This window comes from Danio aesculapii, chromosome 3, assembly GCF_903798145.1.
Source record: "Danio aesculapii chromosome 3, fDanAes4.1, whole genome shotgun sequence".
NCBI lineage: Eukaryota > Metazoa > Chordata > Actinopteri > Cypriniformes > Danionidae > Danio > Danio aesculapii.
The window spans coordinates 4259018-4275810 of NC_079437.1; the positions used below are offsets into that span (position 1 = coordinate 4259018).

General features: G+C 37.4%; 1 protein-coding gene across 2 annotated transcripts; it reads left to right on the forward strand.

Moving 5' to 3' along the window:
- The first annotated feature begins 483 nt into the window (after positions 1–483).
- LOC130220704 (uncharacterized) lies at positions 484–9991 on the forward strand. Of its 2 annotated transcripts, none has more exons than XM_056452929.1 (3): positions 484–645; positions 5750–5815; positions 5891–9991. In XM_056452929.1, exon 3 carries the CDS (start codon positions 5989–5991, stop codon positions 7276–7278), a length of 1290 nt encoding a protein of 429 aa, XP_056308904.1. In that variant the 5' UTR covers positions 484–645; positions 5750–5815; positions 5891–5988; the 3' UTR covers positions 7279–9991. The 2 variants fall into 2 exon arrangements, with proteins under 2 accessions (XP_056308904.1, XP_056308906.1); XM_056452931.1 differs by lacking the exon at positions 484–645 and adding an exon at positions 3959–4138.
- The last annotated feature ends 6802 nt before the right edge of the window (positions 9992–16793 follow it).

A 16793-nucleotide genomic window follows, 5' to 3' on the forward strand; every position in this document is an offset into this window, starting at 1 on the left:
TTTAGAAATGCAAATGTATCTAATCTAATTGTATGCTAACCGCTGATAAAAACCACGAAGAGAAGATTGGACTTCTATGCTCGGTGTGTTAAAAGTTTATCACTAGTTGGGTAATTTTTTCAGAAGTTAAATGGCTATCAGATGTGGCTCTGTGTGTGTTTTTATTTATTTATTTTTAAATATATAAACGACCAACATCAAGCTCTAACTTAAAAGTCATCTCTTAGTAAAAAATTGAGTGAATGGAATGTTTGTTATGGACTTTACTTTAAACCATAATTAGATCATATTACATTTGGAATCTTAACGTGATTAGATTCACAAGCGCATCTGGCCCGATTCATTCACCAGCTCTTTTGTAGCTGAATTCATTCATAGTTTTCAGGAGAGGGCGGACCATCTCGAGTTTGGAAGCTCATTGGTTGATGACACTCCTTTCCGCTATTGGCTCAATGAAGTGTCAATCAAAGATCGGCAGCCGTTTTGTTGACCAAAATAACTAGTGTTTGAGGAAGAGACGCTACTCTTCTCCAGCGACTAGTTTGGATGAGAACAGCGCATTCCATGAATGTTATCGACGTATGGATATGTCGTGGACTAATTTACGGACTGGATTGTCTGGATCCTTGCAGAAAGGCTTGAAAGGTTAGTTCTTTGGTTGAAAACTTTCTAGACACGCAAGTCTTGTCTTTCAAAAGATTTATTTAATTTATGGGATTCAGAAAACAGGTTCATGGAAGAACTTTAATGTAGTCCTGTTATGTTGACCATTCAAATTCTTGTCAATAATCCTAATAGACTCGTAGTTTGTAGGTTTCGTTATGAAATAGTTTATGCGTTCCAGATTCAAACTACTGACATATGACACTGTAGATCGGCTTCACGGAATCTGAGGTAACATTCAGCCATCTAAATGTTCTACTGCATATGCCAGATTACAATGTTTAAAGTTAAGAAAGTCAGGCAATCTTCTTTCTATTTGTATAACATTTTGACCAGCTATTAAATTAATATATATTTGATCTAAACTGTGTCTGGAATCTGAAATTCAGCTATTGAAATGCCATTTGTTTGATCATGTTTAATAAAATAAGTCATCTCATATCTTATGCATCTAAAGCATATTGACCAGATATTTATTTACAAATGCTGTAGTCACTGAATATGAAATTAATTGCCATAGTCCCTTCTTATATTCATATGAATGATAATAATGTTTAATAAAATGACTCATGATGCTCCTCCATATGATCTGATTTTCTGAATTCTTTATAAAGGTCATCGACTCTGACAGATAAAATATATGCCTACAGAATTCTTGTTTCTCTTTTTCTCTAAGGATGCATGTTTGATGTCTTTAAGAAACAACAGGGTCAAAATTTGCGATTAGACATTACAGAAATCTTGCACCCTACAATTTGCAGTAATGTTTACATGTCAGCAACTGGTATAAGTAACAATTAAATGATACTGATATTCCCTCTGGCGTTTTTTTTTTTTTTTTTTTTTTTTGCTAAGTTGTTCTAGACATAAATGTCACAAGTTATCAATAGGGTAAAGTTCGAGTGTCTTTATAAAACTTGAAAACCAAAAATATAAAGATTTTTAAAAATCACATTGAAAAACTACACTTTGTGTACACTTAATAAGTGTTTGAAAATTGGAGTCAGGCATAGATCATCCTTTTACAAAAATTTAAAATAAAATTAAATTAATACAGTGGGGGAGAGTGGGGATTTTGCTATGGATGTCAAGGTTTACAACATCCTTCAATATATATATATTTTTGTGTTAAACAGAAGAAAATCATATTGGTTTGGAACAAATTATGGATGAGTAAATGATGACAGAGTTTTCATTTTGGGGTGAACTATCTGTTTTTACTCATCGGATTCAGTGACCTAAAATTCAGATCAACTGTAGCTAAGAATAAGTGAGAATGGTCAATATTGCTTTAAAAAAGAGGAAGATGATGGACTGACACATAACCTTTATCCCTTTATCAAATATTATAATCAGTCAGCATATGGGGTAACCTAACATATTTCAGTGGTTATGCATTTTATGTGTCATTTTCATTGAACATCAAGCTATCTACAAATAAAACATCTGAATAAATTTGAATGTCATCAAAAAGTTGATTAATTTCACCATTTCAATATAATTCATATATTAAACACTTGAAATATATCAATCGGTGTGTAATAAATCTATATAATACACAAATCTATATAATAATAATTGTCAAATTGTAAAAGTAGACTTTTCAATAAAATAAAAAATATCCTACTTAATAATAATAATAATCGTCACCATCATCATTAACATTATTAATATCATTATTAAAGTATGATTTTTTTTCATTTCCTAATAAATAATAAATATTCAATTTAATTTCTTAATAGGTTTATGGAAGAACTTTAATGGAGTTGTGATATTTTGTTGTTGTTGTCTCCTGGTAGTCTGGTAAAACTAAAAAATTAGTTATGAGTTTGAGTGGAAAAATTTTTATAGTTTGTTTATTACAAATGCTAAATACTGAGTTCAAATTACATGTGACACAAGGATTCATAGCCGAAGAAGTGTGTTATCCCTGTATAAACGTAATTATAATGTTTAATAAATCGACTCATTTTGTGTCAGACCTATTCCTGTTTTATAAAACATTGATGACCTGAAATCTTTATACAGGTGAATGTCAATAAATTAGAATGTCATCAAAAAGGTGATTAATTGTACTAATTAAATTCAAAATGTGAAACACGTATATTATATAGATTTATTACACACCGATTGATATATTTCAAGTGTTTAATATATGAATTATATTGAAATGGTGAAATTAATCAACTTTTCGAAGACATTCTAATTTATTCAGATGTTTTATTTGTATATAGACTGATGTTCACTGAAGATGACCCATAAAATTCATTGAAATATGTTAGGTTACCCCATATGCTGACTAATTATAATATTTGATAAAGGGATAAAGGTTATGTGTCAGTCCATCATCTTCCTCTTTTGTAAAGCAATATTGACCATTCTCACTTATTCCTTTACAGTTGATCTGATCTTTAAGTTACTGAATCTAATGAGTGAAAACAGATAGTTCACCCCAAAATGAAAACTGTCATTGTTCCAAACCAATGATTTTGACCCTGTTGTTTCTCAAAGACATTAAAAATGCATCCTTAAAGAAAAAGAAAAATGACTGCACTAAGACAAAGAGACATAGGAATTCTATAGGAATATATTTTTATCTGTCAGAGTCAATGACCTTTCTAAAGATTTCAAAATCAGATCATATGGAGGAGCGTCATGAGTCATTTTATTAAACATTATTATCAGTTAATTTCATATTCAGTGACTACAGCAATTGTAAATAAATATCTGGTCAATATGCTTTAGATGCATACGATATGAGATGACTTATTTTATTAAACATGATCAAACAAATGGCATTTCAATAGCTGAATTTCAGATTCCAGACACAGTTTAGATCAAATATATATTAATTTAATAGCTGGTCAAAATGTTATACAAATAGAAAGAAGATTGCCTGACTTTCTTAACTTTAAACATTGTAATCTGGCATATGCAGTAGAACATTTAGATGGCTGAATGTTACCTCAGATTCCGTGAAGCTGATCTACAGTGTCATATGTCAGTAGTTTGAATCTGGAACGCATAAACTATTTCATAACGAAACCTACAAACTACGAGTCTATCAGGAGACAACAACAGCGACGGAATATTTAATTTTTATTTCTTCTTTACAAGAATTTGGATGGTCAACATATCAGGACTACATTAAAGTTCTTCCATGAACCTGTTTTCTGAATGCCAGGATTTAAAACATCCTTTTACAGCACCGCTCGACGCTGATCGCTTGATTTCAGTGACTGCGCGTTCACGGTCGCGTGCATGAGCGACAAGCACGTTCCCGAGTGAAATTTTTACTGAACAGCGCCATCTGGTCACAGTTTTCGACGGGTCACAGATTTCGGCACAACAGCGGTTTGGAGTAGAAGGTGAAAGAGCTGGTGGGTCGGCATTTTGCGGGAACTCGGTTCGATTGCTGGCGAGGCTGCGGCTGGATTCTCGAGAAGAGAAGAGCGGGGCTCTGGCTAGAGTTGTTGTATGTTTGTTTGTTTGTTCTTCCGTATAGATAGGTTAAATGGTGCAACGCTGGAGCGTTTGTAGCGGAAAGCGTTCTTTGAGACGAAGATATTGAGATGAGAAAACTCTGGTTATTTATAGTGAGTTAAGAATCGTCTGATAGCATAAATAGTCATGAGCTAATGCTGGAACAGCTGTGAACCATAAGCTGTGAATCATAAGCACGTGATCCTCTCAAAATTTGTTTTTAAAAAAACTTCACTTAAAACTAAAACGTATTAGTGTAAACGGGGCCTAAGTCGAAATGAAAATGAATGAATGAATTATTCTTGTTATTATCATCATCATTCGATTTATTATTGGACAATTATTTTGGAATCAGTGGTCTAATAACAAAATTGCAGCGATAATTAGTCCTGATTGTACAAATAAAATAAATCTGTCTTATTCATTTTTGGTTGGTTCTCCTAAAATTTTGAAGGTGAGAGCACCCATGCTACAAAGTAATAAAGAAAAAATATATATTTTGAGCTACCTTCTATGTTATTTTCTGTTACAGAACAACCCCGCCCCATAAAAAAAAAAAAAAGAAAAAGTATGTGACACACTTTATTATACCTGTTTACACACAGAATTTTGTTTTGTTCAACATTAACAACCTTAGTGACATAACTAAACATTTGACCACATATCTGCTTTGTTTTTAAAAGGGTATACTGTATTCAATGCAATAAAATGTGCCATTTTCTCACAATACCTGGCAGACAGCATACGTTCTTTTTCTTTTCCTGTCACACATGTGATGTCACTTGGCACAAATATTAAAATTTTAAATATTTAGTTCATCACATAAGAATATATAGTCTATCTGTCATTATTACTTTTATTACTTTTACCATTAATAATAATAATAATAATATCAATGAATTATTGAGTGAGTTCTGAAGGATCATGTGACTCTGAAGACTGGAGTAATGAAGCTGAGAATTCATCATTAAAATCACTGGATTAAATTATTAAATTAAATGATAAACTACTTTTGAACAGTTATTTTATAGTGCAATAATATTTCACAATTGTACAATTTGTAATGTAGTTTTGATGAAGTAAATGCAGCTTTGGTGAGCAGGAGAAGCTTATTATAAAACATTTAAAGACACTGACCCCAAACTTTTTACTGCTAGTGTACACACACACACACACACACACACACACACACACACACACACACATATATATATATATATATACACACATAGTCAACATTTGAAATGGTTTAAAATCTTTCATCAAAGTTGTCCTAAAACTATCAAACAACCCCCATTCTTGCTTTAGTACAATTTGTGATTTTGGGGAAAATATCTAAATGAGATTATTATTAACATTCAGATATTAATGATAATATTAATCACATTTAGATATTTTCCCCAAATCGCACAGTTCCATGGTAAATAAAGACTGGATAAAGATACTCCTGTCAAGCAATTCAGTAGGATATTGTGGAATTTATCTAATTATTTCAATTGCCTAGGAGCCAAAAGGCAACTGTCTCCTTACTCTCACATGGTAATACAAAACACTTTGCAATTTTTCAATAACCATAATGTTGTGTGTGTGTGTGTGTGTGCAGAGCAGAAGAGATCTGAAGTCTAATCAGCAGCAGATGTTTGTCTTCATCCCATCACAGACTGTTGATGTGAGTATATCTGTCTTGACTGAATCGATCTGAATTTAATAAAGCAGAGACTAAAAACTGTTTTTCCCCATCCAGAACTGTACATGATGAGAAGAACCTTGATGCTCTCAAAGAAGTAAAAACACCAAGCCGAGTCAAGTGTATTTTATTTTATTATTTGCTTCTTAATCAAGATGAGTTCCTGTAGTGCACAAAAGACACTTCATAAAACTGATAACACCACCCTTACAAAAAAAGGGAAAAATCCGCCTGATATTTCTTTAGATTATGTAGTTGAGGATTTGTTGTCATATTACAGCGGGTTTAGGTACTTTTGTTCCATCGAAAACCAGATTGAAAAGAAATACAGCATTAAAAAAGAGGACGGCAACTGCTGGCCGGCTGGCGATATCAAACGTGCCTGGGGGAAAACACAAAGAATGAATAAAAGCTCCAAAAGGAGAAAATGCTGGGCTCTTGCGATCACACTGCAGCTGTTAAAAAGGCAAATGAGAAATGAAGATCTGATGGAGAGTGGAAATGTTGTTCAGAAATGTGCCGAGTTGAGTTTGCATGAGACATCGGTCCAATTAAAAGCTGAAAGAGAGAATGGAAGAGAGGATGATAGTCTTCATTTAATTGATGATATAAAGCTGCAGGGAGCTTCAGGGTCAGCTGTGCAATGTGCTGGATCTACACACCAACAATATAGTTATTCAACGCAAACTCACAGTGTCAGTCAGGGCAATGGAGTTCAGCAGAATTGGAATAATTACAATGCTTCATATGGACAGCCCCGATATGATCAAAATACAGCATTACAAAGTCACGCAGCAGTAAACCCTTACAGAAGAGTTCCAACCAACTGCATACCAATCCCAGTCATAAGAATGTATGGCAATGAAGTGACACCAAATGACTTTGTGACTGTTCTGACTGTTCTTCCAAATACTGTCCCATCCGCCTATAAATTAACAGATGGACTTCCTTTCCGTCTTCATGAAGGTATACGTTATTTCAATACTGAAATAAGGAGAAGAAAATCATATGTCATGTCATTCGACAGTAGAACCAACAATGCTGAATGGGTGTATGAGATACTGAACCAGCAGACTTTGGTGAAAAATTATGTGCGGCAGGGAACTTTTGGAGGTGTCTATGACAGAGGTCATCTTGCTGCAGCTTCCAATCACATGTGGTGCAGGGAAGCCTATGAGGACACTTTTCCGAGCGACAACATTATACCACAACATAAGCAGTTAAACCGTGGCGTATGGAGGACATTGGAGAACTATTGTCAAGAAAGCAGTGGTCTTCGCACTGTCCGTAATGTCCATGTGTACACTGGGCCAATTTACAGAAATAGAGGGACTGCTGTTACATTGAATGGGAAGATAGTGCCATCTGACGTCTTTAAGGTGGTGATTGTGGAGAATGAGGACGGGACAGTAAATGTGCCTGAATGCTTCCTGATGCCCAATTAGAGGCCTTGACTCTCACTGCTGGAAGCCTACAGATCGGATATTAATACAATTCAGACACTCACCAATCTGCATTTCATAGTAAATACCCAAGATACACTTACAGATAATATAATGACAGTGACATCTTGGGGTTCAGATGTAAATGGAACACCTCAAAATGCTCAAACAGAAGTCAGAATAAGCCTATTCTCATAAGAAAACCAAATGTATTGATTGTTTGCATCTTGCATGCAGAATATATTGATTCCCTGCATCTGGTGTGCTCCGTCCACAAATTGCTGTAATAAATAGTTAATCAATCTGATAATTAACATTTTCCAGCAGTTTTTGATTCATTACATTACAGCAACTCGATCTCTCCTCTGGTACCTCTTCAAGCTGAGCATTGACTTTTATTGTAATTCTCAGTGCTTAAATGATGGGTTGGTGGATATTAAAGAGCCCATATTATACATGAAATAGGGTCATATTTAGGTTGTAAGGGTCTCCAACAACAGTCTAATATGCATGCAAGGTCATAAAACACTTTGATGGTCTTATAATCTGCATTTATTTTTACCTAATTATCCCAACGACTCCCATATGAATCGTTCAGCGATTCATTTGTTCCCAAACCCCTCCTCAGCGCGAAGCTAATCTGCGCTGATTGGACCGATGACAGCCTGCTGCGATTGGTCGACAGTGACAGGCTTCAGCACGAGACAGAGTGAAATGCCCAGCTGGTAATCAACAATATAAAAGTAGTCACAGTGCACACGCGCTTCATAGTGTAAGGCTTTTTTCACACACACACACACACAACCCTCCTCAGAAGAACTGGGGGAAGCGACGCGAGTCTCTCTCTCTCTCTCTCTCTCTCTCTCTCTCTCTCACACACACACACACACACAACGCTCCTCAGAAAAACTAGGGAAAGCGACGCGAGTCTCTCTCTCTCTCTCTCTCTCTCTCTCTCTCTCTCTCTCTCTCTCTCTCTCACACACACACACAACGCTCCTCAGAAAAACTAGGGAAAGCGACGCGAGTCTCTCTCTCTCTCTCTCTCTCTCTCTCTCTCTCTCTCTCTCTCTCTCTCTCACACACACACACAACGCTCCTCAGAAGAACTAGGGAAAGCGACGCGAGTCTCCTAGCCTCTCCCTCTCCCTCTCTCACACACACACACACACAACGCTCCTCAGAAGAACTAGGGAAAGCGACGCGAGTCTCCTAGCCTCTCCCTCTCCCTCTCTCACACACACACACAACGCTCCTCAGAAGAACTAGGGAAAGCGACGCGAGTCTCTCTCTCTCTCTCTCTCTCTCACACACACACACACACAACGCTCCTCAGAAAAACTAGGGAAAGCGACGCGAGTCTCTCTCTCTCTCTCTCTCTCTCTCTCTCTCACACACACACACTCACACACACACACACACACACACTCACACACACACACACACACACACACAACGCTCCTCAGAACTAGGGAGATCAACACGAGTCTCCTTTCTCCTAGCTTACGATCGCCATAGCAACGACAAACGGCAGTGGAACGCGAGCTCACAAAAGCCTTTAATGTTAAATCCGTAAACAAAGCGGCACGCGTCGCGTTTTTAACGTGGCTTACACGTGATAAGAGAATATAAAGAGTAACCGCGTGTACTGTACCAGGTTAACAAGTAACAAAACACAATAAATACATAATTTGCAAGCTAGAGTAAACGAGGCAACAATTTTAAATCGCACTTACACTGCGTCATCGCGAAACACCTAATGACTCGTTATCAAGACGACTCGTTTGAAGCACTATGAGTCGACTCTTTTATAGATGAATCAATAGTTTTAAACACTGTACACTTACAGATTTAAGCCTTAGCTGGATATTTCACTTCACTTAGAGCTGTGTGACACACTACATGGAAGGGCATTTTCAAAAACCCATAATATGGGCTCTTTAATGAAAGTTTATTCAACACAAGTGAGAACAATACAAGGATTCAAAGAAACGAAAGAACAAAAATATGTAAATAACAATCGTTTAAAGTTTTATGTGTAGTCAGAGACAAAGAGGAGAGGGTTTTCATTGTTAGAAGTTAGCAGGACCTTCAGTTCCTGTTAGGTAATCCTCATTTATATAACATATTTAATAACTCAAACTTAACACTTTCACAAGCTTCACATTCGGTATGGTTTCAAAGACGCCGAGCCCTTCCTCAAAACGCTCAGCTGCCTCTTTCACATACATATAAGATTGACCTATGAGCTTCACATACGTAATATAAATCTCACAAATATGCAAACTGTATATTACATAGCAGTCACTTACAATATATCAATAATATTAAAAAAATATTACAAATGTTCCTAATGTTTTTTTATGGCTGTAACAATAATCATCCTGTTGCTTCAATATGTATGTACACTTAGTACTTCTAAACCACAATGTGAGACCTTACAAGGCGTTTTACAGTGTTGCCAGTTGAATTACTGTAGTAGAGCAGTAGCAGCGACTAACTGGAAAAACTGCTTACAGTTATATACTGAAAATTACAGCGAGTAACTGGCAGGAGTGTTAGCAGGTAACTACTGTACTGTAGTGCTACTACTGCATGATACTGCACACACATTAATGGTATGTCATATTTAGTTGTCATTTGTAGGGTTATTGAAATGAATCAATATTCAATCAATTAATCAATACATTAATCAATATATATATATATATATATATATATATATATATATATATATATATATATATATATATATATATATATAAACAAAAAGCATGGCGCTAATAGCTGTCGCTGCCCTCGTGTTATGTGATTGGTTGTTTGTTGAAATCATGTGTTATGTGATTGGCAGTTTGCTACACGTTATGTGATTGGCTGTTTGCTACACATGTTATGTCATTGGTTGTTTGTTGAAATCATGTGTTGTGTGATTGGTTGTTTGCTGCACTCGTGTGTTGTGTGATTGATTGTTTGCTATACTCATGTTAGGGGATTGCTTGTTTGTTGAAATGATGTGTTATGTCATTAGTTGTTTGCTATCCTCATGTTATGTGATTGGTTGTTTGTTGCAATTGTGTGATTGCCTGTTCGTTGCACTTACTGCAGCAAACAGCCAATGATGTCACATGATTGCAACAAACAGCCAATCACATAACACATGATTTCAACAAACAATCATGTGTCTTCACCGGCACAGCAAACCTTTCTACCGTCCTGAATATGAATTCACAGCTCTGAAAAATTCTTGACAGTGGAGGATTATGTTTGATGGCTATATGCATCATCTTTTTGTGACTCCCTGTGATGATTTCTGTGGATATATGTGTATTAAATGTGCAAATGCAATAGTGTGTTCCACTGACAGTTGAGCATATTCTCTGTTTACGTCTTTTATTGTGTATAAAATCTGCTTAATTACCAGAAAGGTACATTGTAGTGTTATGTAAAATTACATCTGTACATGATGGCAAATTCAATAAAGTGAAACTAATCTATAACCAAGTTGAGTTTCCAATTAATAAATATACTTAAGTACATACTTAATAAGACATTATTAAGGGCCCGCGCCAATAAAAACCCGATCCTGTCAGACACTGACAAACACGAGAGTGACGTGCGAGAAAGCAAAGGAGAAGCCGGAAAAAAGGAGCACATTATTATTCAGCAAACATGAACAAAATGTCATGTATAACTAACTTATTATCTTCACCTTTTGGACTAATATGAACCGGGAATGACGGAATTACTGTCTAACAGAGGCTACATGTGCTGCTGAAGATTATAGACACAGATGAGAGGTTTTCACTGACTGTGGGCTATATTTTGTGTTGTTTTGTTAACCTAAATAAGCACAAAATGTCTGCTGTGTGTAGTTCTTCTGTAGTTGATAACATATCGGAGACTGTAAGGGGCTGTATGTGTTTATATATGTTCATTTATTTAGTTATTTAATATAATTACAGATGTTACGTCATTGATCTGCAGTTATAATCAACTCATGTTCATTGAAAAGTTAGTAATAAACATTTCTACACAAGTATTTATGTGTATGAAGCATCTGTTTTGTGAGAAGTGCTTCTCATATGATATGTATGCGACCTGTACAGCTTTATTGTAGACATTTCCTCCAGCGAGAATGACGTCGACTGAAACTTTGTCGTACACCAAAAGGGTACCCTTGTTAGTGGAAACGCAAGCTACCGTACCAGTCAGTGGAAACGAGCCATAAGTATAGTCATAATTATTCGCACCCCCTAACCCCCCTTTGAATTTTTAATTTTTTTTTATATTTCCCAATTGATGTTTAACAGATTCAGGAATTTTTCACAGTATTTCTGATCATATTTTTTTCTTCTGGAGAAAGTCTTATTTGTTTTATTTCGGCTAGAATAAAAGCAGTTTTAATTTTTTAAAACCCATTTTAAGGTCAATATAATTAGCCCCTTTAAGCTATATTTTTTCCGATAGTCTACAGAACAAACCATCGGTATACAATAACTTGCCCAATTACCCTAACCTGCCTAGTTAACCTAATTAACCTAGTTAAGCCTTTAAATGTCACTTTAAGCTGTATAGAAGTGTCTTGAAGAATATCTAGTCAAATATTATTTACTGTCATCATGACAGATAAAATAAATCAGTTATTAGAGATGAGTTATTAAAACTATTATGTTTAGAAATGTGTTGAAAAAAATCTTCTCTCCATTAAACAGAAATTGGGGAAAAAAATAAACGGGGGCTAATAATTCAGGGGGGCTACTAATTCTGACTTCAACTGTAAATAGAGCACAATTTACTTCCATTGACCAATTTGCTTTCCAAAATAAACAGCTAAGACAAACAACAACAAACAGGCTATAAATAACCATTACACATATCCAGGTCTCTGAGTTTGATCAGTAACTTAGAGGGTATGACAGTGTTGAATGCTGAGCTGAAGTCAACAAACAGCATTCGTGCATAAGTGTTTTTATTGTCCAGGTGTGTGAGTACAGAGTGCAGTGCTATGGAGACGGCATCTTCTGTGCTCCTGTTGCCACGGTAGGCAAACTGATATGGGTCCAGTGTGGATGGCAGAGAGTCTTTCAGATGTGCCAGGACCAACCGCTCGAAGCACTTCATGATGATGGGTGTGGGTGCTACAGGGCGGTAGTCATTCAGGCATGTTGGGCTGGAGTGTTTGGGCACTGGCACAATAGAGGTGGTTTTAAAGCATGTTGGCACAGTTGCTAGGTTAAGCGACAGGTTGAAAATGTCTGTGAATACCCCAGTGAGCTGTTCTGCACATGCTTTGAGGACGCGCCCAGGAATACCGTCTGGTCCAGCAGCCTTACGCACATTGATCCGACTCAGTGCGGTGTAGACTTCTGAGGAGGTGAGTGTGATAGGTGAGTGGTCGGTTGAGGAAGTGTTCCTGGTGTAGGGTTCTGTATTGTCTCTTTCAAAGCGGGCATAAAAGTCATTTAGCTCGTTCAGGAAGGAGACATTTGTGGCTGTGGGGGTGGACTGGCTGGGTTTGTAGTTGCTGATGGCCTGGATGCCCTGCCACATGCGCCGAGGATCAGAGTTGGAAAAGTGCTCCTCTAGCTTTAGCTTGTAGCAGTGCTTGGCCTTTTTGATGCCCCTCTTCAGATTAGCCCTGGAAGTGCTGTAGGCCTGTGCATCCCCTGATCTGAAAGCAGTGTTGCGTGCCTTCAGCAGGAGGCGCACCTCCTTGTTCATCCATGGCTTTTGATTTGGGTATGTGGTGATCTGTTTCTGGGTTGTAACACTGTCTATGGTGGTGTTGATATATTCCAGAACAGAGGAAGTGTAACTGTCAATGTCTGTGTGAGAGCCACATGTGGCCTGGGAAGCAAACATACTCCAGTCTGTGTGTTCAAACCTGTCCTGGAGTGTGGAGTCCACCCCCGCTGGCCACACTTTGATGGTCCTTACTGATGGCTTCACACGGTTGACGATGGGTGAGTATTTGGGGGTGAGAAACAAACAAAGGTGATCTGATTGACCCAAGTGGGGGAGGGGGGTCACAGCATATGCTTCAGCCATGTTTGTGTAAACTTGGTCTAAAGTTTTGTTTCCCCTTGTGTGGCAGAAAATGTTCTGATGGAATTTGGGGAGCACTGTCTTTAAGTTTGAGTGATTAAAATCCCCCGCAACAATAAAAGCAGCCTCCGGGTGAGCAGTCTGTTGTTTGCTGATGGCTGCATGAAGTTCATTCATAGCAAGCTTGGCATCAGTGTCGGGAGGGATATAAGCGGCAGTTATTATGGTGGAGGTGAACTCCCGTGGCAGATAAAACGGTCTACATTTAACCATTAGAAATTCCAGGTTAACAGAGCAATGTCTCCCAACGACGACAGAGTTTGTGCACCAAGCTTTGTTAATATAAATGCATAATCCTCCGCCTCTGGTCTTACCGGAGTCATCCGCCGTTCTGTCTGCTCGGAATGTTTGATGCTCCGTTAGCGATATAGCGTTGTCTGGTATCCCGCTGTTTAGCCATGTTTCTGTGAAAATCATGACATTACAGTTCCATAATCTTTTGCTGTGGTTGATGCGCAGTCGAATCTCATCCATTTTGTTCACCAGTGACCGTACATTGGCGAGAAAGATGCTGGGTAAAGAGAGCCGGTGTGGTGTTAGCTTTAGCTTAGCTCTTAGCCCGCCGTGCTTCCCCCGTCTTTGTTTACATTCTCTGCGCCGCCTTCGAGCACTTCCGCCCGGCTGGGTAGGGCGCTCAGGCCCGGGTGTTCTGGCGATCTCAGGGATGAGTCGAAGATTGTTAATAAAACTGTCCGGAGTGCACAAACCAATATCCAAAATCTCCTGTTGGGTGTACGATGTAAAGGCACTGCTGTTCTGCACGAACAGACCCAAAATGAGCAGGAATAACACTGCAAAATTGCAGAAACTGGAGAGTCGCTGAGCCCCCGATGTGAACGCGCCGCCATCTTGTCTCATCTTCAGTCTGCCATCAACCCAGACTGAAAGCATTTGCTCCTTTCTCCACTGGTCACTGCTTGTTTTTGTTCTGCTTGTCAATAAGTTCAGAACAGAGTCAGTGTGTGACAAAGAGGAGAAATCACATGTCTATCTCTTCCTGGTCAGAGCTGTAATAGGGAGGAGTTTCTGATCTCGAGGTGTTAAAATCAGGTCAAAGAACCAGACTGGGGTTTTTTCAGGTTACATTTTAACAAAACTTTCAGAAAGGCTTAAAAACGTTGCATGAAACACAAAAGAACATTCAATGATCATATATTTTAATCAACTTTATTTTTGTGTACATGTGCCTCTGTATTTGTCACAGAGTTTAACCATAGTCATGATCAAATCTTTGTCTTAAAAAGATTTAATTATATAGCAGAATATAGAATATAGACAAATACAGTAGCAATTTGTGCAATAATAGAGTTATAATAGTAACGGTAACAATAACAACTGTATAATACTCATCACTCATTGTATCAGTTATTCATTTGAAACTAAACATTGTTGTGAAAAGTGTTCATCTTGGCAATATGCTGCATGCTTATTTTGAAGACAGACAGAGCTAATGAAAAGAGTGAAAAAGATGATTGACAATGCCAACCGAATGTTGAATTAATTCAATTAATCAGACTCCCTAGTAGAGATTTTATTTAATTTTTTTCATGATAAAAATGACTGATTTTGTGACTGTAATTCCCAGAAATTTGTGGTCAATTTTGCAATAAAAAATTATAATATTAATATATATTAGCCTCGTTTATTTCCCCCCCCAAAATACTGTTTAACGGAGAGATTTTGTTTCAACCTATTTCAAGACACTTCTACACAGCTTAAAATCGCAAAATCACTCTGGATGCCTCACACCCAGCACACTACCTGTTCGAACTGTTAGAGCACCAGAGCACAAAATCAGCCAGACACAGGAAAAGTTTCTTTCCTCAGGCGATCTACCTCATGAACAGTTGAATATTCCCCTACTGTGCAATAAATATGTGCAATACTTTCTCATACGCACTTGTACACAGCACCTTATATCAATATACAATGCAATACCTTCTCCATTCGTATTTGTACAAAGCACCGTATAACCTGTATATTTATAACAATCTGTACATACAACTCAACATCCAGGTTTCTTCACTAACCGCATCTGTTTAATGTTTATCGTCTTTTTTATTTTTCATATTTATTTGTTTTGTGTTGTCACTTGTCACTTTATGTACACTGGAAGCTTCTGTAGCCAAAACAAATTCCTTGTGTGTGTGAAGCACATTTGGCAATAAAACTGATTCTTAAAATGACATTTAAAGGCTTAACTAGGTTAATTAGGTTAACTAGGCAGGTTAGGGTAATTAGGCAGGTTATTGTATAAAGATGGTTTGTTCTGTAGACTATGGAAAAATTACATAGCGGCTAATAATTTTGACCTTAAAATGGCTTTTAAAAAATTAAAAACTGCTTTTATTCTAGCCAAAATAAAACAACTAAGACTTTATTCAGAAGAAAAAATATTATCAGACATACTGTGAAAATTTCCTTGCTCTGTTCAACATCATTTGGCAAATATTAAAAAAAGAGAAAAAAAAATCAAAGGGGCTGATAATTCTGACTTCAACTGTGTATCTTATTTACTATAATAGGTAGCCTACTATGTTAGGTGTGCAATCTGACACAATGATAAAGGACACAAATAATAAAAATAAAGCTTCTTTATTTAGGTCTCTTGTCAAGACAAGATCTAAAACGGAAGGGATTAAGTTATTATACTGTTCTCATACTGTTCTCACGTAAACCCACCAGACCGGCTGTCTGACTGGCTGAATGATTGACTGGGCGACCGGCCAATCGGCAGGCCGACCCACCCTCCTCCTTCCCTGAACCCAACCAATTTTACAGATTGACCCGTTTGAAATCGTCTAATTTTTTTACCACGTTTTCGCATTTTACCACATTCTCACCCTGTAATGAACTTGTTCACTTTATTTTTTTGATTCTGTTTTTGTCTTACCTGATTTCTGGAACAGCTCTTCCCCGGACTCGAACCCGGTCATCGTCATCGTGGTCTGCTCTTCTCTGCGTCTCAAGTCCGCCGACGTACAGGACGAGCTTACTGGACAAACTGGTTGCGGCGGGAAAGCCCTCCACACGAAGGTAAGCGGTCAGCCGGTAAGCACTAAAAGGAACGGCGTCATACCACCCAGTAACGTTCGCTTAAAAAATTAAATCCAGTCATACGTACCTTCGGCTACATAATTTGCGGCCTCCAGAAATGTCCACGGGACTACGTTTTCAGAATGAGCCTGGATTGAAATCACTTATTGATTTCATGAACACCTTAATACCAGCCTTACGTGTAAAGCACAGACAATATCTTTCAATTCGGTCATGTCCAGCAGCCGTCAAGCAATCTCCATCATTGTAAGCTGCTTGCTGTTCTGTCTGTTCCACTGCTTTGTTTTTTAGATGTTTGCTAACACTGTTTTTGCAGTCTGAAGGCATCAAATGCACAAAACGCCAAATTTGCACCA